Here is a 20,835-nt window from a genome sequence, read left to right on the forward strand (position 1 = left end):
CCTGGTTATAAAAAGCAAGCCAGGGCCGGCCCCGTGGCTTAGTGGTTGGGTGCGCGCCCTCCGCTGCTGGTGGCCCGGGTTTGGATCCCGGGCGCGCACCGACACACCGCTTCTCTGGCCATGCTGAGGCCGTGTCCCACGTACAGCAACTGGAAGGATGTGCATCTATGACATACAACTATCTACTGAAGCTTTGGGGGAAAAAATAAATAAATAAAATTATAAAAAAAAAAAAAAAGCAAGCCAGCTAAAATTCAAAAGGAATGCAAAAGCCATAAAATAAAATGGCTATTTAAAATATGTAATGAAGTGTGAACAGAGCTCCTGTGCTTTAAATGGTTGTGCCTGTCGTTAATTTCTTCCCCAAAACCTGAACAATTGGGCTGGAATGTTCAAGTCACTAAGAACTGATGCAGCATTTTGGGCGTGAGGTGTTCGCAGGGAGGTGCATGCACGAGACCTGCCGTGTGAGAACCATTTCTCTCGTCACAGGTACACAGGTGTGTTCTGTGTGGGATAGGCGAAAAGAGAAGAGGGCTTGTGAAGTGACTATGGACAGCAGAACCCTTACAGATCCACAGGGGAGAAACTAGCTAATGCAGGCTACTGTTTTAGAAACTCGGAGTTTTTTTTAACATTAAATCAAAGGTGATAGGAAATCGAAATGAGTAAAACATGTCTAAGTTGCTTTTTATTTTTTTAACTCATCTTTTATGGTTAGTACCATGCCCTGTCTACTCCAGAAAACAAGGGAAATAGCTTGCTCTTCTCAGTGGAATGGTGTAGAAAGGAACAGGAGTCAAAAGAAGATGCCTCTTGTCTGCGTCCGGAATTTCAGGTGAAAACATGCCATGTAGAGTGCTCAGTGATGCCCAGAGGGTGTAGAGGCTGCTCTCGGAGCGGGATCCTGGGCTTCCTGGCCCCCTTTTCCGTTTGGTATTAATGCTCTGAAAGTTCTTCTACCGTGTCACTTAGAGACATTTGCCTACATTGTTTGGATTTTTAATATTTTTGTTTCTTATATTTTGAATAGTTACAGTAGTCTGGTCTTGAGACGTCTGAATATTTAGAATACTTATGGTGGTCTGTGCTTCAGTGGTCCCACCGCCTACTTGCTGTTTGTGGACGCGGGCTGCCCCCTGCTCTTCAGTGTCTGTGCTCAGCAAGCTCTTGCCTGGTCCCTCCATGGACTCACCCAGAGGCGATCTTCCTCCCTCTTCCCTGCCATGCTGTTTTCCTGTTCCTTACGGCACATGTGTCTGCCTGCACTAAATGGCGTATCTATGTGTGACTTGTCTGTGCCTGTCCCCTCCATTAGCGTGTAAACTTCAGGACAGCGGGAAACTCGAATCTCTCCACTGCTGTGTCCCTCACGCCTACAATAATGCCTGGTAAATTGTCATTGCTCAATAAATTTTTGCTGAAGGGAAGGCAAATAAATAAATCTGTATTTCCCCGTCAGTTTGAAATTCTACATTTATCACATATCTATCTGTATGTTGATGTTTTTCAGCGTCTCTTTTCAACTCAGGTCTATTTTCTGCTTGTACCATATTCTTTTAATTCCTATCACTTTAAAATATACTTTCATGAAGTGATGTCAGCATCATGGCGGAGTGAGCTTACCCCATTGAACTCTCCCCTCTAAGACACAACAAAAAGGACCTTCATATTCCAACAGGCTATTCACACAACACAGGACGTCTGAGGCACCCAGGCAGCCGTACACCCGAGGACAGAGGTGCTGGAATCTCCAGATTCCAGCTTCTTTGGCCCAGTGGTGCTCCAGTTCCTCCTTCTCTGGCCCAGAGCACTCCAGTTCCAGCTTCTCTGGCCCAGCACACTCCAGTTCCAGCTTCTCTGGCCCAGCGCACTCCAGTTCCAGCTTCTCTGGCCCAGCGCACTCCAGTTCCAGCTTCTCTGGCCCAGTGCACTCCAGTTGCAGCTTCTCTGGCCCAGCGCACTCCAGTTCCAGCTTCTTTGGCCCAGCGCACTCCAGTTCCAGCTTCTTCGTCCCAGCGGCACTTCAGCTGCAGCTGCTTCAACCCACCCACACCCAAACCCCAGCTGCTTCGGCCTAGCTGCACTCCAGCCCCAGCTGTTTCCACGCTTGTCCCCCAGCAGCCTCCACTCAGCCACACCACAGATCAGCCAGGGGCCAACAAGACTACCCACAGATTGAGGTGGGCCAGAATACACAGCCCTTGACCCCCACCCAGCGGCAACAAGAGGAAACTGGGACCATATGTTATCACTATTAGGAAAGGTAAGCCAACACCAACAGGCACCATGCAAAAATATATTAAATCTCCAGATCAAAAGAAAAATGACAAGCACCCAGAAGTCAACCCGAAAAGCACAGAAATGTATAACCTTAATGACAGAGAATTCAAAATAGCCATCATAAAAAAGCTTAATGAAATACAAGAAAACACAGACAGACAATTCAGTGAAATCAGGAGTTTCTTCGTAGAAGGGATTGAAACTATAAAAAAAAAATTGGAAATCTTAGAGATGAAAAACAGAATAGAGGAGATAAAGACAAATCGGGAAGTCTTAAGCACCAGAGCTGACAATATGGAGGAAAGAATTAGCAATATTGAGGACAGCAATGCAGAAGTGCTCCAGATGGAGGGGGAAAGAGAACTAAGACTAAAAAGAAATGAAGAAACTCTCCGAGAAATATTCAATTCAATTAGGAAATCCAACATAAGGATTATAAGTATTTCAGAGGGAAAAAGGAGCAGAGAACTTGTTCAAAGAAATAATATCTGAGAACTTCCCAAACCTGGGGAAGGAGCTGGAAATACCAGTGAATGAAATTAATAGATCTCCTAAATATATCAACATGAAAAGACCCTCTCCAAGGCATATAGTAGTAAAGCTGGCAAAAGTCGACGACAAAGAAAAAATATTAAGGGCAGCTAGACACAAAAAAATAACATACAAAGGATTTCCTATCAGGCTCTCAGCTGATTTCTCAACAGAAACTTTAGAGGCTGGGAGAGAGTGGAACTATATATTCAAAATTCTAAAGGACAAAAACTTTCAGCCAAGAATATTCTATCCAGCAAAAATATCCTTCAGATATGATAGAGAAATAATAACTATCCCAGATAAACAAAAGCTAAGGGAGTTCATTGCCACAAGACCCCCAATACAAGAAGTACTCAAGAAGGCCCTCATCCCTGAGGAAAAAAAGGGAAAGGGGATTCAAAGTTTTGAACAAGGAGGAAAATAGGTCAACAAAACCAGAAAAATTGCAGTCATCTATCAAAATAGATTAGCAAACACTTAATTGTAAAACCAAAGATCAAGGGAAGGTAAGCAGCAAGCATAAATATAACCTCATCATGTTAAACACGAACTCACAACACAAGAAGGAATAAGATGTGACAACAATAACATAGAAGGGGAAGAGGAAAGGGATCAAATCGACTTAGTGTAAGGGAATAAGAGGCCATCGAAAAATGGACTATCACATCCATGAGATTTTTTATACAAACCTTATGGTAACCACTAACCAAATAATCAGAACAGAATCACACACGATAAAGAAAGAGAACACTAAGAGAACCCCCATACAGAACTACGAAACTGCATTGGTAGTCCGAAACCCATGGGACGAGAAACAAAAGAAATGCAAATGAACTGGAAAAAGAGTGATAAAATAACAACAACAAGCCCCCATATATCAATAATTACCCTAAATGTAAATGGACTGAACTCTCCAATCAAAAGACACAGAGTGGTGGGATGGGTTAAAAAACAAGACCCAACAATATGCTGCTTCCAGGAAACACATCTCAGCTCTAAAGACAAACACAGGCTCAGAGTGGAAGGATGGAAGAAAATACTCCAAGCTAATGGCAAACAAAAGAAAGCAGGTGTTGCCATACTTATATCAGACAAAGTTGACTTCAAGATAAAACAGGTACTGAGACAAAGAGGGGCATTATATAATGATAAAAGGGAAACTCCACCGGCAAGACCTATCACTTTTAAATATATATGCACCCAATACAGGAGCACCAAGGTACATAAAGCAACTGTTAACAAACCTAAAAGGAGATATTAACAACAACACAATAATAGTAGGGGATCTTAACACCCCACTCTCAGCATTGGACAAATCATCCAGACAGAAAATAAACAAGGAAATAATGGACCTAAGTGAAAAACTAGATGAGATGGACTTAATAAACCTATACAGAGCACTCCATCCAAACACAGCAGATTACACATTCTTCTCAAGTGTGCATGGAACATTATCAAGAATAGACCATATGTTGGGAAACAAGGCATGCTTATATAAATTTAAGAAGATTGAAATCATAACAAGCATCTTTTCTGACCATAATGCCATGAAGTTAGAAATCAACTACAAGGAAAAAACCGGGAAAGTGACAAAGCTGTGGAGACTCAACAACATGCTACGAAACCACCAATGGATCATTGATGAAATTAAAGGAGAAATCAAAGCATATCTGGAAACAAATGAAAATGAAGATACACTGTACCAACTCATATGGGATGCAGCAAAAGCGGTCCTGAGAGGGAAACTCATAGAAATGCAGGCCCACCTTAACAAACAAGAAAAAGCCCAAATAAGCAACCTCAAACTACACCTAACAGAATTAGAAAAAGAGGAGTAAACAAAGCCTAAAGTCAGCAGAAGGAGGGAAATAATAAAAATCAGAGCAGAAATAAATGAAATTGAAATTTAAAAAACAGTAGAAAGGATCAATGAAACGATGAGCTGGTTCTTTGAGAAGATAAACAAAATTGACAAATCCTTAGCCAGACTCACCAAGATAAAAAGAGAGAAGGCTCAAATAAATAAAATTAGAAATGAAAAAGGAGAAATTACAACAGATACCACAGAAATACCAAAGATTATAAGAGAATACTATGAAAAACTATATGCCAACAAATTGGACAATCTAGAAGAAATGGATAAATTCCTAGACTCATACAACCTCCCAAAACTGAATCAAGAAAAAATAGAGAACCTGAATAGACCAATCAAAAGTAAAGAGATTGAAACAGTAATCAAAAACCTCCTAAAAAAAAAAAAGTCCGGGACCAGATGGCTTCTCTGGAGAATTTTACCAAACATTCAAAGAAGACTTAACACCTATCCTTCTCAAACTATTCCAAAAAATAGAGGAAGATGGAACACTTCCCAACACATTCTATGAGGCCAACATCACCCTGATACCAAAGCCATGCAAAGACAATACGAGAAGGAAAACTACAGACCAATATCCCTGATGAACATAGATGCAAAAATCCTCAACAAAATATTGGCAAACCAAATACAGCAATACATTAAAAACATCATACACCATGATCAAGTGGGATTTATACCAGGGACACAGGGATGGTTCAACATCTGCAAATCAATCAATGTGATACACCACATTAACGAAATGAGGAATAAAAACCATATGATCATCCCAATCGATGCGGAGAAGGCTTTTGACAAGATCCAACATCAATTTATAATAAAAACTCTCAACAAAATGGGTACAAAAGGAAAGTACCTTAACATAATAAAGGCCATATATGACAAACCCACAGCCAACATCATACTCAATGGGGAAAAACTGAAAGCCGTCCCTCTGAAAACAAAGACAAGACAAGGATGCCCACTCTTACCACTCTTATTCGACACAGTACTGGAGGTTCTGGCCAGAGCAATTAGGCAAGAAAAAGGAATAAAAGGAATCCAAATAGGCAATGAAGAAGTGAAACTCTCGCTGTTTGCAGATGACATGATCTTATATATAGAAAACTCTAAAGAATCCATTGGAAAACTATTAGAAATGATCAACAACTACAGCTAAATGGCAGGGTACAGAAATCAATTGCATTTCTATATACCAACAATGAACTAACAGAAAGAGAACTCAAGAAGACAATCCCATTTACAATCGCAACAAAAAGAATAAAATATCTAGGAGTAAATTTAACCAAGGAAGCGAAAGACCTATACAATGAAAACTATAAGGCATTACTGAGAGAAATCAATGACATAAAGAAATGGAAAAATATTCCATGCACTTGGATTGGAAGAATAAACATAGTTAAAATGTCCATACTACCTAAAGCAATCTACAGATTCAATGCAATCCTAATCAGAATCCCAAGGACATTCTTCACAGAAATAGAACAAAGAATACTAACATTCAAATGGGGCAACAAAAGACCCCATATAGCTAAAGCAATCCTGAAAAAGAAGAACGAGGCTGGAGGCATCACAATCCCTGACTTCAAAATATGCTACAAAGCGATAGTAATTAAAACAGCATGGTACTGGTACAAAAACAGACACACAGATCAATGGAACAGAATTGAAAGTCCAGAAATAAAACCTCATATCTATGGACAGCTAATCTTTGACAAAGGAGTTAAGGACATACAGTGGAGAAAGGAAAGTCTCTTCAATAAATGTTGTTGGGAAAACTGGACAGCCACTTGCAAAAGAATGAAAGTAGACCACCTTCTTTCACCATACACAAAAATTAACTCAAAATGGATCAAAGACCTGAAGGTGAGACCTGAAACTATAAAACTCCTGGAGGAAAATATAGGTAGTACACTACTCGCCATCAGCCATAAATGGATCTTCTTGAATTCCATGTCTACTCAGACGAGGGAAACAAAAGAAAAAATAAAGAAGTGGGACTTCATCAGATTAAAGAGCTTCTACAAGGCAAATGAAACCAGGATCAAAATGAATAGGGAACCCACTAGCTGGGAAAAAATATTTGTAAACCCTATGTCTGACAAGGGATTAATCTCCATGATATATCAAGAACTCACACAACTGAATAACAAAAAACAAACAACCCAATCAAAAAATGGGCAGAGGAAATGAACAGACACTTCTACAAAGAAGATATACAGATGGCCAACAGGCACATGAAAAGAAATTCAACATCACTAGTCATCAGGGAAATGCAAATCAAAACTACACTAAGATATCACCTTACACCCGTTAGAATGGCTATAATCACCAAGACAAAAAGCAACAAATGCTGGGGAGGCTGTGGAGAAATGGGAACCCTGATCCACTGCTGGTGGGAAAGCAAACTGCTGCAGCCTCTATGGAAAACAGTATGGAGATTCCTCAAAAAATTAAAAATAGAAATACCTTATGATCCAGCTATCCCACTACTGGGTATCTACCCAATGATCCTGAAATCAACAATCCAAAGAAGCTTATGCCCCCCTATGTTCATCGCAGCATTATTCACTATAGCCAAGTCATGGAAGCAATCCAAGTGTCCCTCAACTGATGAATGGATAAAGAAGATGTGGTATATATATATATCATGGAATACTACTCAGCCATAAAGAAAGGCAAAATCATCCCATTTGCAACAACATGGATGGACCTGGAGGGTATTATGTTAAGTGAAATAAGCCAGAAAGAGAAAGACAGACAGTGCATGATTTCACTCATATATGGAAGATAAACCAACACACGCACAGATAGAACTGTTTGGTGGTTACCAGGGGCTAGGGGGGTGGGGAGTGGGCACAATGGGTGGAGGGATGCACTTATATGGTGACTGATAAACAATAATGTACAACAAAAGTTTCACAATAAAAAATATATGTATATACTTTCATACTTAAAAAAGCAAACAGTCCTTTTTTTTAACTGTTTCAAATATATTCTGACTACTGTATATTTATTTTTCCAAGATGAGCTTTAGAATAATTCTGTCAGATTCCAGTGAGCCTCCCATTACATTAATGCTAAATTTGTAAATGAATTTGCCTCTTTAAATACTGAGTCTTCTAATTCCAGATCCAGGATAGCATTCCACTTAATTCTCATTTATTTTATGTGTATTGAATTAATTCTATAGTGTTTTTATATAAATCCTTCACAATTCAACTTAAGGTATTTTTGTTGTCTTTTTTCCATTTTTTCATAGGATCTTTTTTACAGTAGTTTTCTGTGACTTTAGGAATGCTTTTAATTTTTCTATATGTTATGAATGATCACCTAATCAAAATCTAATTTCAGTGTGTAATTTCATTTTAATTTGGTGTGCTTTCAAGGTAGATAGTCACACCAAATGGCAATAACTTTACTTCCTCTTTTTTAGTTTTTAGATTTCCTATTTCCTTATTGAAATACTCTGGAAGGGATTCCCAGAAAAATACCAAATCATGATGGTGGTGATGACTCTCCGTGTTTTGCTCCTGGCTTGAAGGGGAAGGCTACTAGTGTTACAATACGCATGGCCCTGGCTATTAGTTGGGGAGATGGACAAATAGATACACAGAAATATGGTTATAATATGTGTATCTTTTGTTCTATAAGTTGTGTGTTCTGTGCTACCTTTGTTAAGTTTTCCTAATGTGGTTCTGTTTTTCTGTAAAATACATTGGCAAGGATCCCAACTCCCTTGGATGGTTTTAATAGTGTAGAAACATTTTGACAGCTTGAAACAATCTGAATCTGGTATTTTGAGGTAAGGAAGTGTAGTTCTTTGGTAACTGTTAAAATTTATCCACTTTTATCAGTATATTTAAGTATTATACCTCTTTTAAATTAATGTTAGTAAAACACTGATATTTACTAGTGTAACATCAAGTGGGCAGGGCTGCCTGAATTTTCTGCCGGCCTCACCACTATTGTTTGTCAGTCGTGGGTACAATGTTTTCAGTGGACTATTTCTGTCTTTCATAGTCAGTCTGTACTTCCAGGCTTCCTCTCTTATAATTGGTGTTGTGATTTTTTAAAAATAATTTCCTCCACTACCTGGGTCGTCTTACTGGTCTTAAGAAGAAGAGTTGGACGTCAACCTGCAACATCTTATTACAATTTGTATTGAAATGCTCTTTATCTGACAGACACTTCTCAAAATTTGAGATACAGTTGTTGTTCCCCATTTTTAGCATCTATAATCTTTTTCCCCTTAATTTGTTCTTTTAATTTGTTTCAGTTAGTTTCTGAGAATTGGGGCAGGAGGTAAAAGCGGAGCAGTGTAAGCTTGCACTTTTACCCCAGATTTATTGGATATCAGTATATGGTATGGCTTCTTATAACTCGAGGGACAAAAATATCCTGATCCATAAGTAAAGCAAAAAAATCCTTGGGATGTAATTTGAAATAATAATCCAAACTTTCTCCTATAAATAATATATTTTTCATCGATTGAGTTCAAGATACAGAACATTTTCAAGTTATAAAAATGTATTCAAGTATATCTGGGAGATATCAATAACATAAATATCATGTGGAAGACGAATGGTTCATAAGTTCGTTGCCTCTAAGACTCGGTATAATGGTTTCTACGACTTTCTTTTATTTTCCGTTTCTCATCTTTGCAGCCTTCTTTTCTTCAGCCTGAGGTCACACTTAAAGTTCACTCACCCACATAATCCCTTCTGCAATCAGTCAAACAGACAAACCTCCCCTGATGCACCCACCCCACCTACACCCCATGTACACCACCCCCACCTCCTCCTTCCTTTACTACCCAACCTCCTCAAAGGAAGAGTTTCCTCTAGCGCCACTGTAGTTTGGCTGCTGCCCTTGCCAGTACATCGAAACTGTCCCCTTTGGCCACAGATAAATTTCCAATTGCCAAATTTAATTGTTTTGCTTTCATTTTCATGCTCCTTGCCCAGCTTTGGGCATTTGGCATTGTTGACAGTTTTCTCTATGATATTCTCTCTTCTCACTATTTTGCATATGCTAATCTACCCAGATCCTCTTCAGTAATCTTTCCTCCAAGGTCTCCTTCCATCAACCCTCTTCTGCATGTTTCTTAAATGTTTCCACCTACCGCTATGATGCACACGCTGACAGACACACATAGAGACATGCTGCATTGCGCATTCTATCAACTAAATATTGATATCTGTGTACTCTTTAGTCATCTTAAATTGAAAACACCCAAACGAAACTCAGATATTCTGCGTATAGTCAGTGTATTTCCCAGTGTCCATTAAAGTCTTCATTTCCACTCTTTGAAGCCAGAAGTCCCAGAGTCAGCCTAAAGGAGGAGACTCAACCTCCGTACCTTACCATACAAGACCCTGACAGTCCGACCCCATGCTGCACTGCCAGACTTCCGTCACCCCAGCCTCACTCCACGCCCCTAGTGAGCTCTTCCAGTCTTAAACATCGTGCTCTCTTGCGTGTCTGTACATTTTGATTGGCTCTTCTCTTGTCCTGAAATACATTTCCATTCTTCTGTGTCTGAAAAAGTGTTATTCAAACACCAGAATGAAGTTCAAATACAATCTCATCCCCATAATAAGCATTTCTTTCTCTATGATCCATAGTACTTGGTCCATGTTACCATTTTAGAACTAATCACATTAGCATTTATTGTTATTTTTGCCTGTTTCTGCTCTCTCTGCCCCTCTCCATTTGCACTAGAATGTGTTCTTCTTGAGGGCGGGAATAATGTGTTATTGTAATAAACAACCACAAACAACAACATTTTGCTAAATAACAAGAGTTCAATAAAGAAGGATAGAAAAAAAGGTAAGCATTCTTTCCTATGGGTGGATAGAGTCTAAAACTTTGACTAGTCTAATATGCATTTCTGTTGTATATTTGGATGCAAACTCTGTATCTGAATCTGAAAATTATGGTTGTCTACACCATAGTTTTCGAGGCTACGTTATAATGAATTTGTATTCCTGGAGATTTCATGGCTGTCAGTTACCAGGAACACCTCTCTGGTATTCTGGGTAGTAGAAGGATGTTATTCTGCCCAAATGTGGTGCAGAAAATTCCACAAAATAAATGAATAGATGATGAGGACATGGAAGTCCTCAAAAGAGCTCAAAACACTCATCTTATTCTCTTCATATCCTTATGGTGTAAGCTAATCAAATGATTTTTAAAAATCATGAAAAGTTAAAACTAAAGACACAGTAGGGACACGTTTGTTAAAATATGTGGATGTGTCAGCAGCAGATCCCAGACTCGATACAGTGCTCTGTTTTTGGGCCATCGTCTGCCCTCTTCCTGCTGCATGTGGTCTCAGCTGTAACCTGTGGGCTTCCCCACAAGTGGCAGTAGGTTAAGAACACAGAGAAAAGATTTTCAAGCAATGTGGATTATCAGGGCTTTTTAAAAAGTTGCTTGAACTCGGTACTGAGAGAAGCTGTCACTAAGGCTCCAAGAGGAGGAAGAAATAATGTTATTAGCGAGAAGATGCTCTAAGGCGTATGGAACATGAAGGCTGGTAGAGCACCGCTGGCGCGATTGTGGTCAGACTCGGCGACAGTGCCCTCCAAGTCTGGGAAGGGGACTGTTAAAAGATGGGTTAAAATAGCATCCTAAAGATAACATGTTTAAAAATACCTCCGTGGGACTGGTGAGGACAAAAGACCAAAGTCGCTGGGGTCGGAGCGCACGACGCTGCGGAGCGCTCACGGGCCCATCATTTCAGGCAGGGAAGCCTGCGCGGCAGCCTGAGGAAGCAGCAGGGATGGAGCAAAGGAACAAGCTTCTGCATTCAGAAACGAGATCACTCGTGATGTCTGTGGACCCCCACAGGGCTGTGCGAACAGGTCAGCCAGGGCAGAGTAGGCAGGATGCAGTAAAAATGGGATTGGGCAGGATCAGAGTGGTTAGCAGACGAAGATGTTGAAAGTCGAGAGTGCAGGAAAAAATAGAAGTCACCTGGAGTGCTGTTTACCCTTTCATCCAATGAAAGAAAGTAGCTAAATCCATATTAGAAATCCCATAAAGGAATCAAGACGCAGTGGAGGGATTGTCCTGGCTGGTAGCAGAACCTGTGTGCCTGAAGCCGCCGGTCTCCTCACTTCTGTCTGCCTCTCTCGCATGAACAGGGCACAGGTGTGCTTTCTAGCCCCTAATGAGGCATCTGCTTTTATGTTTTCTCCACAGCAGTCGGCCTGCCTGCAGGGCAGGCAGATCATAAGAGAATTATTACCACTCAGTGACTGCAGTAGGCAGAGAGGAGGGAGCATTCAAAAACAGCTCTTAAGGTGATTATGGGGTGATTGTGTGGTGGGTCAGGTGTAGGGGGACGATCTGACCACACCCCCATGTGCTCAGAGATCTCTTCCCTGTCCGATCTTACAGCCCTTTGATTGTCTTAGTTCTTCTTGGCATTTCTGCAACACTCAACCCACTTACCTACTTTTCCTGCTTGAAAATATCTCCTTTCCTATCTTCTGTGGCATCCAATTGTAAGTTCCGTATAAGGGCAGTGGTCACGGCTGCCTTACGCTCCAGAGCACCTCCACGGATGCCTGGCTGCTCGCCGGCATCGATGGGTAAGCGGGTGGTTGGCTTGGCCATCTTCCCGACCCTTCCCCTCTGTTTCCACTGACTCCTCACCCTGAGCTTACTAAAATGATAAGACTTACCGTCTTGCTGTGGGTATAAACGGGTGCGTATGTGTCATGAGAATTCATGTGGGCTCTCCACCTAAAGGATCACCGCTCTACGACTCTATCCCAGATGTATGCCTCTAACCAGAGTGGTCAGATATCAGTGAGGTATGCCAACTTACTGCACACAGCCTTGTGCTTGTAATTAACTGTCCACGACGGCTGTTCTCTTTCGCCAGTTAGATTTTAAGCCATTTGCAGAGTAGGGCCACAGCTCATCCTTCTTTCTCCACCCCTTTGGGATGAATACTAAGCTGATCAGCCAGGTTTTGCTGGTTAATCAATTGCTAGGAGACAGTTTATCACTTCTAGCTTTTCCAGACATCATTTACCATTTGAGGAAATTTTCTTTTCCTCAAATTCGGGCAGGTAAGTATACTAGAAGAGTCGTCGGGTGCAGAAAAGATGGCGGGTATGCCCTCTGTTACTTGCCTCTGTCCCAAGTAGCCCTGGAGTTCAGGGCCCATTGTGCTGGTGAGCCAGGCTCTTTCAGTCAACGTTTACTTACTTATTATCCATCTAAAAACCTTTCATTGATTGTATACTCTGAGCTTCATACTGGGGGTGAAGCAGTGAACTAGACAGATAGATCTGGCCTCTGCTGACATGGAACATGTAGATTAGTGGGAGGCAAAAAATAATTAGGAAAATAAGTAAATGAGAAATATTTTAAAGTTCAGTTCTACGAAGGTAAAGAACACAGAGCAGAGTAAATGGAAAGGCTGAGTTAGGGTTTCACGTAGTACCTATTTGAGAAGGTAACATTTATGTTGAGACTTGAAGGATGAATAACTAGCCATGAAAAAAAAACAAACGAAAAAAATGAAACAGAAGTGAAGACTTGTGGAAAAAAGAAGCAATCTGGGTGTGCATTCCGAGGCCTGGAAGAGAGCTTGCTGTGTGCTAGGGCCTGAGGGGAAGCTCGCCTATTTGATGGGCACTAGTCGAGAGGAATTGTGCTGCATGGTAAGGTTAGAGAGATGTGCCAGCAAGGTTATAATAAAGCGCGTTGGCACTGGTGAAGAATCTGGATTTACTTGGAGTGTGATATGAAGCCCATTAAGACCTTTTAAGCAAAGGAGTCACATGATCCAAATTATGTCTAAGAAAAGATTGCTCCATTAAATTTTGGTATTATGGGCTAAGGCAATAAATTAAAAGTAGGGAGTTAAATTGTATGTTGCGAGCACACGTTTTATGAAAGCATGCATTCCGGGGTTATTTGATCTTAGGGCATGTTTTGCAAAGGCACCACTGGCTTGAGAATCAAGACACCTGTGTTTCCATTATCCCTCTCTCTACACCTATGTAGGTGATGGTGTGCAAACCACTACTTTAGTATTGCTTTCTTAAACATTACTGAGGTGAATTTTTATCCCAGTGACTCGTTAAGTCTTTTCAAACACTATAACTAGATATATATTGGTGTGCAATAACACTGATATATTGGGCCAAGTAGATATATTTAGAGTGTCTAGAAATAATCTTGGTGTCACTTATGCCTATTCTGAGACAGCTAATAAATCTTCAAACACTGCTCTTTGCCTGAGAAAAGCAGCAATGTAATTTATAAATATTATCTCCTACTGAGCACAGGATTTATAATAAGTACAGTGTTCAGGATACTTTTACTTTAATTCTGATTATTCTAACCTAATCCTTTTATTCACCAACTGTCTATTGATTGTCCAGTGTGTGTGTGGACTGTGCTAAATGCCATGGCTCTGTAGGTAGAACAAGACAGAGTATGTGACCCTGAAAAGTACCTAGAGTAATGGGGAGACAGACATGGGAACATGTGGTGACCAAATGATGGGACTGTTGTGTGCAAGGATGGACTGAGTACCCTGAGAATGCAAGAGAGGGACACCATCTGCCTAAGGAGAGAGCAACGACGTTTATAAACCTGGATCCACCATTTTTCTCCTTGCCTCAATTTCTCTTCATTTCAAATGCTATAGGCAGTAAAGCCCACTCCTAGTACTATATTTTTATAACAGAATTATTGAGATATAATTTACATAGTATAAATTCATCAAGTTAAAGTGTGCAACTCAGTGGTTTTTAGTATATTCATAGGGTTGTGCAACTCTCACCACTATGTAATTGCAGAATGTTTTCATCACCCAAAAAAGAAAACACATACCTGTTAACAGTCACTCCCCATGTACCCCTACACCCAACCCCTGGTGACCACTAATTTCTGTCTCTACAGAATTGCTGAATTTGGGTATTTCATATAAATGGAATTATACAATATGTGGTCTTGGTGATTGGCATCTTTCACTTGGGATAATTTTTCAAGGTTCATCCATGTTGTAGCAGGTGACATACATCAGTACTTCATTCCTTTTAACTGCTGGATAATATTCCATTGTATGAATACACCTTTTGTTTAGCCATCCATGGTTGATGGAAACTTGGATTGTTTCTACTTTTTGGCTGTTATGAATAATGTTGCTATGAACATTCATGTACAAGTTTTTGTATGAGCATATATTTTCAATTCTCATGGCAAAATACATGGTAACGTAATAGCTGTGTCATATGATCAGTCTATGTTTAGCATTTTGCAGGCTGACAAACTGTTTTCCGAAGTGTTTGCACCGTTTATAATCCCACGGGCAATGAATGAGGTTTCTGATTGCTCCACATCCTTGCCTTGTTATTGTCCCTCTTTTATAGTTTAGCTATAGTGGGTATGCAGTGTTACATCATTGTGCTTTTGATGGACAAATCTCTAATGAATAATGAAATTGAGCATCTTTTCATGTGCTTATTGGCAGTTGGGTATCTTCTTTGGAAAAATGCCTAATCAGATTCTCTGCCCATTTTTAAATAATTCCTTTTTATTATTGAGTCAGATTTTTTATTGCTAGAGTATAAGAACATAATTGATTTTTGTATATTGATTTTGTATCCTTCACCCCTGCTGAGCTCATTTATTAGTTCTAATAAGTTTTTTATGGCTTCTTTAGAATTTTCTGTATAGAAGATCATGTCATCTGCAAATAGAAATAGTTTTACTTATTCTTTTCCATTCTTTCTAGATGCCTTTTACTTATTTTTCTTGCCTAATTGCCCAGACTAGATCCTCTAGTACAATTTTGAACATGTGTGATAAGAGCAGACATCCTGGTCTTGTTCATTTCTTGGGGGAAAAACTCAGTCTTTCTCTTTAAGTGTGGTATTAGCTGTGCTTTTTCATAGGTGACATTTTTCAGTTCTAGGAAGTTCCCTTCTATTTCCAGTTTACTGAGTGCTTTTTATCATGAAAGCTTTTTGTCCTTTATTCTATTAATACGGTATATTATATTAGTTGAATTTCAGATGTTAAACCAACCTTGCATTCCTGTGATCTTTTTTATATGTTGCTTGATTCATTTTGTTAGTAATTTGTTGATGACTTTTGTGTATATATTCGTGACGGGTATTGGTCTGTAGTATTTTGGGGGGGGTCGTGTCTGTCAGCTTTTGGTGTCAGAGCAATACTTTTTTTCTACACTCGATTTCATTTATTTTTGCTGTTGTTTTTATTATTTCCTTCCTTCCACTTGCTTTCAGTTTAGTTTGCTCTTCTTTTGCTAGTTAAGAAACCAACTGCTAGGCTCCTGGTTTTCACAGATACTTTGGTTCTGGGGCAGCTGTTTTGAAGGCTACTGTGAAGCTAGGGAGAGAGGAATGGGAATGGGGGAGTGAAAATGTCATAAAGCATGCCGCCCTTACCAAGGTTCAGCCATTCTTCTTGAATAATTGCTCCTTGGATTGTTGCAAGCTGTATTAATTTCCAGAGTTCTGAAAAAGTTGATCTTGACAAGTTTTGCCAGTGTTCTCATTGCTTTTATGGAGGATAGGATTCTTGGAGGTCCGAAGCCTCCCATTCTAGACGTGCTTCTCTCTGCAGTGTTATTTTAACTGTATTTGAAAGAAGAATGATCTGCTAAATTTTAGAGCAACCTTAGTTATACATTTATGTGAATGCAAAGTAGATGATGCTATGATGTGGATGATAATTAAAATCCTTCTCAAATTCCTATTATGGGAAAAATAAAACATGCTTGACAGCCACTTGGTGAGTCTGTGCCAATGACATGGGACCCTGACAGTTGTCATACGGTGGGAGTCCTGATTGTTTTTGCTCTAGCGAGGAAATGCTAATGTGTTCATGGACCTAACTAAAGTATTTGATTTTACCAAGTTGAGTACATTAAACCTGTAAAAGACCGCCTTTTAAGAAGAGTACATATGCTAACACACCCGTCAGGGTGTGGTGGTGGTGTTATAGACATGGGCAGAGACAAAATGCGTTCACCATGACTGCTGTAAGAGAGCGGGCTGCTGTCTCCTTCTGTTAGTGTTTATCACCCATTTTTAGCCCATGTTAATATTCAAATATTTTTATTCAATTATTAACACTTAATTTCATTCTAATGGGAGCACATTAAGGCTGAGATATATTTCTAGTCAGAGCAGTGGTGATAGCAATAATTTGGCTTTTGTGAATGAGTGATACACCATTGCCATTAGGGTAGTCTGCTAAAGCTGCACTTTGCTTCTTGAGATGATATATAGTGCCTCCATAGATGTGCTTCTTCCCATCTTTCCAATCAGATGTGAAAAAGCCAAATTCTGTTATTTGATATGATCAAAAAGTGAGACAGACAAAAATCTCTGTCTTTCTGTTGCTTTACTTTCTGTGGAGGACAGTCATGATAAATAGATGAAATATAGTTTATTAAATTTTAAAAAAATGGTAAGGAGAAAAATAGAGAGGAGACTGGGGCAGGCAGTGTTGCTGTGAGGTGTTGCAATAAAATATAGGGGGGCCAGGAAAGGACTTAACTAAGAAAGTAGCCTTTCAGTAAAAACCTGAAAGAATTGTGAGTGTGAGCCATTCTAGGCAGAGATCCCAGCAGACGCAGACCCAGGAAGGGGACCTGTGCCTGGACTTGTCCAGAGACACCAGGGAGGCTGTGTGCCTGTGGCAGAATCCGGGGGCAACGGTCACAGAGGAAATCACAGAGGTCCCAAAACAGATCCTTGTCAGCTGCTGAAGGGACTGTGGGTTTTGCTGTGTGAAGTGGGAGGCATTGCAGAGTTTGGCCTGGGAAGTGGCAAGACCCGAGGTGCATTTTAGCCAGGTGACTCAGCAGCCATCTGAGCACCACAGAGGTGTCCGAGCGGAAACAGGACATCGCATGGGGGCTATTGCAGGAATATCATGAGAGGTGACGACTTTGATGAGGGAAGTCATGGTCTAGGTTTTAAAAATATGTGGGATTCTGGATATATTTTGCAAGTTTAGCTGAAAGGATGTCCTTACAGATAAAATATAGAGTGTGAGAAAAAAAGAGTCTAAACGACTAAGGTTTTTTTTGGCCTGAACAAGTATAAAAATGGAGTTTCCCTTTCCTGAGACAGGAGACAGATTCTGTGAGGGAGGAGGCTGGAGTATCAGGAGCTCGATGCTGGGCCTGTGGAGTCTGCGGTGCCTGTTGGACGTCGTCAATGGAGATGCAGAGCCAGCAGCGACACACACAAACCTGGAGCCGAAGGAGATGTCCGAGCTGGGGCTGTGGCGTGAGAGTTAGCAGCGAGCAGATGATTTAAAGGATGAGGACACGGGTGGTAGAGAGAGGATCCCAGGTGTGAGCCCCGGGGCTCCATCGTTAGAGGCTGGAAGTGGGAGGAGGAGCGGGAGGGTGTGGCATCCTTGAAGCCAAGAGAGGAGTGTCTCCAGGAAGAGAGCAAGCAGATAGGGACTGAAAACTGGCCACTTGGTTTAGCAATATAGAGATCATTGTTCAACTGGGTGGAAAATCTCCCCAAAATGGAGAATTTATCATTTCAATCAGCATTTTGCTCTGTATTTCAGAATGCTGCTAAACATTTTAAGGGATGATAGGAGACTGGAATGGAATGAACAATCACGGTCATGGGGCCGGAAGTCCGCTGCCAGCTCCTTAGATGACCTACTGGTCAGAAAGAGTGTAACCAGGGCAGGGTGGCTCACACCCACATGGACACGCCAGAGTTGTGGTGTGAGAGAGAGGCAAACTTGATGACTTTTGTATAATGTCATGCTGAAGAATCTATTTATTGTACTAATTCATGTGTGAACTCGTAGGATGAAAATATTGATTTGAATTTGGAGTGGAATCACATTTGTGAGCATGTGTGAAGTACAAGTATGTCCTCAGGAAACTATTCTTGGCCTTTCATTTAGAATTTGATTTACATGTTAAACTATGACGATATTTGAGATTCCTTATGGATTACAGTCCACAGAAACCTTGGTCAGCAAGTGAAGTCACTAATATTTGCTGTGTTTACTTGCCTTATTTTTTTTTTTTAAGTTTGGGTCAGATAAGAAAATTAAAAGAGGAAAAACAGGTGAAGTTATTTTGTCCATATAAAGACCTGTGCAGATTCTAGGTTGATTATTACGGAAAACCCTTTACACGTTTTATTTGAGGGGATCTGTAATGCAAAACAGGGAATAATCAAAATGTTAATTTTGGATTTTGTGATGTAATTTGAATGGCTATAGACCTAATATTCTGAAAAATTATTTCACTTTGATAATCTGACTAAGAAGCTGGAAAGTCATTTAAATCTGTCTGCTCTCTTGGTTCTCCTTGGTGTCTGTGTTCCTGGCTCTCTGGGGGAGCATGTGAATGATATGTCTTTGCAGGAGGATGAGAGTGGGGGGATGTTATGTTTCAAATGTCTTGGAAATGAGTTTGTTGTAGTTTTTCCCCACACAGATGTTTGAATTTGCATATATGGCCTAGGTCCTGGGTCCTGATGTGATGTCCCCATTGTCTTGTAGGATCCTTGAGGGGAGAGGCGAGACTTGTTCAAGTTAGTTCTTCCACCTACTGTTTCTCTCTTTGCTGAGCTACACCAGATCCTCCAGCAGTCTGAGAACCAGTGAAAATTACTTCTAAAGAGCTTTGGCCTAGGGACCAAAAACTAGGGTTGGAATCCTGGCCCCATCACTTCCTTGAAAATTCTCTCAACCTCCAGAGCCTGTTTTCTATTCGAAAATGACAGTAACTATATTTACTTGGAAAAATGTCTCTAAGTAAGTTCTGCATGTAATTTTTACTCGTATTAATATAATATGGCAATCAATTAATAATTAATATATATACACTACTAATATAGTGGTATTGTGTGATGCAAATTGCACCCTGCGCAGACCATTTCTCCTACCTTCTTTGGAGGTACTGGAAATAATAAAATGTCCACATTGCCAAATCCTTGTCAAATAGTCTACGCAACAGCGAGAGTAAACCTTTGAAATCAGAAAACGAAGTTTTCTTTGCTCTAAACCTATCAGTGGTTTCTTTGGGGAAAAGCCCTTGAGTTGTCCAGATGGCGTGTAAAACGTGCTGTAAACCCTGGCCTTGGCCCCTCAGCCTTTTCAGCACATGTTCCAGCAGCCCTGGCCTGCTCTGCTGCCTTCATGTGCCAGATCCCTTCCTGCCTCAGGGGCTTCCCCGCTGCTGGAGACCCTCTCGCTCTCCTTCGCGGGCCCGTCTGTGGTCGACTCCCGCTCTCCTTTTACTTCTCAGCTTAAGGCTGCGCTTGACCTTTCCGTGGCATCTGATGGTATGTGGCCGGAGAAGTCAGGGGTCCTCTTCCCGTGAAGTTCAGAAGAACAGGATCTCATAGCTCCTTGTTATGGCTCCTCCCTCCTTGAGTGGGCTGTTTCTGGGTACTCCCAAAGAGGACTTTGGTGAAGCAAGTTGGAGAACATGGGTTAGACTGAAAAAGAGAGTAAAATTAAGATGCCCAGAATCTAGGAAGGGATTGTGACTCAGTTTACCCATCCCTCCCTAAGAAATGAGCATCTCAGGTTTGCCTGACCTCTTAACATCTCATCGTGTAAGAAAAATCTCTCCCTAGTGTTTCTTCACTGGGCTGACATGAGCATCAAAGTCCAAAATCCTAAAAGCAGTAAGGGACGAGAGATTCTCTGTGTGCGGGACCCAGTCAGTGCTGTACGATACGGCCGTTGGTTCCAAACTTCCTTTCTTATAACCTAGTGATAAAGAGGTTAAGTAGACAGGCAAACATTTCCCTCTTCCTTCCACCATCCTAATGGAAATCTTCCCCTGCTCACTTTCCCAAACATGGCAATCTCTCCACTTATTGACCAGGCCCTGCTAGATGGGTCTTCCTGGCTCTCAGGGGAGCAGCTGTCAGCATTGCTCATTGAGGTCTTGGAGACAGTAAGTCCCCTTGAAAGTTCCTATGCTTCTTTCCCATTAGATGTCGTGAACCAACCCCAATTCTGTGTCCATTCTGCCAACCACATGGAGAGGGTGCTGAAGTGCCCAGCTTTCCTCAGGCTCCCTCTTCTCCTTAGGGCTCTTGGAGTCACGGGAGCACTCTCCTTTCTCACCAGGGAACCTAGTC

The 20,835-nt window shown here is 40.8% G+C and overlaps 1 protein-coding gene across 5 annotated transcripts in view; it reads left to right on the top strand.

Moving 5' to 3' along the window:
• Positions 1-20,835, top strand: part of RIMS1 (regulating synaptic membrane exocytosis 1) — a 442,630-nt gene that overhangs the window by 108,083 nt on the left and 313,712 nt on the right. The window contains exon 5 of one of the 5 annotated variants that reach the window (XM_087438805.1): positions 18,690-18,712. The exons of the other annotated variants lie outside the window; for them this stretch is intronic. Coding sequence (XP_087294931.1) covers positions 18,690-18,712 — 23 coding nt within the window. The remainder of the gene's footprint in view (positions 1-18,689; positions 18,713-20,835) is intronic. 5 annotated transcript variants of the gene reach the window in all.

The sequence above is a fragment of the Ceratotherium simum genome, chromosome 13, assembly GCF_057802395.1.
Source record: "Ceratotherium simum simum isolate JZ-2026a chromosome 13, ASM5780239v1, whole genome shotgun sequence".
NCBI lineage: Eukaryota > Metazoa > Chordata > Mammalia > Perissodactyla > Rhinocerotidae > Ceratotherium > Ceratotherium simum.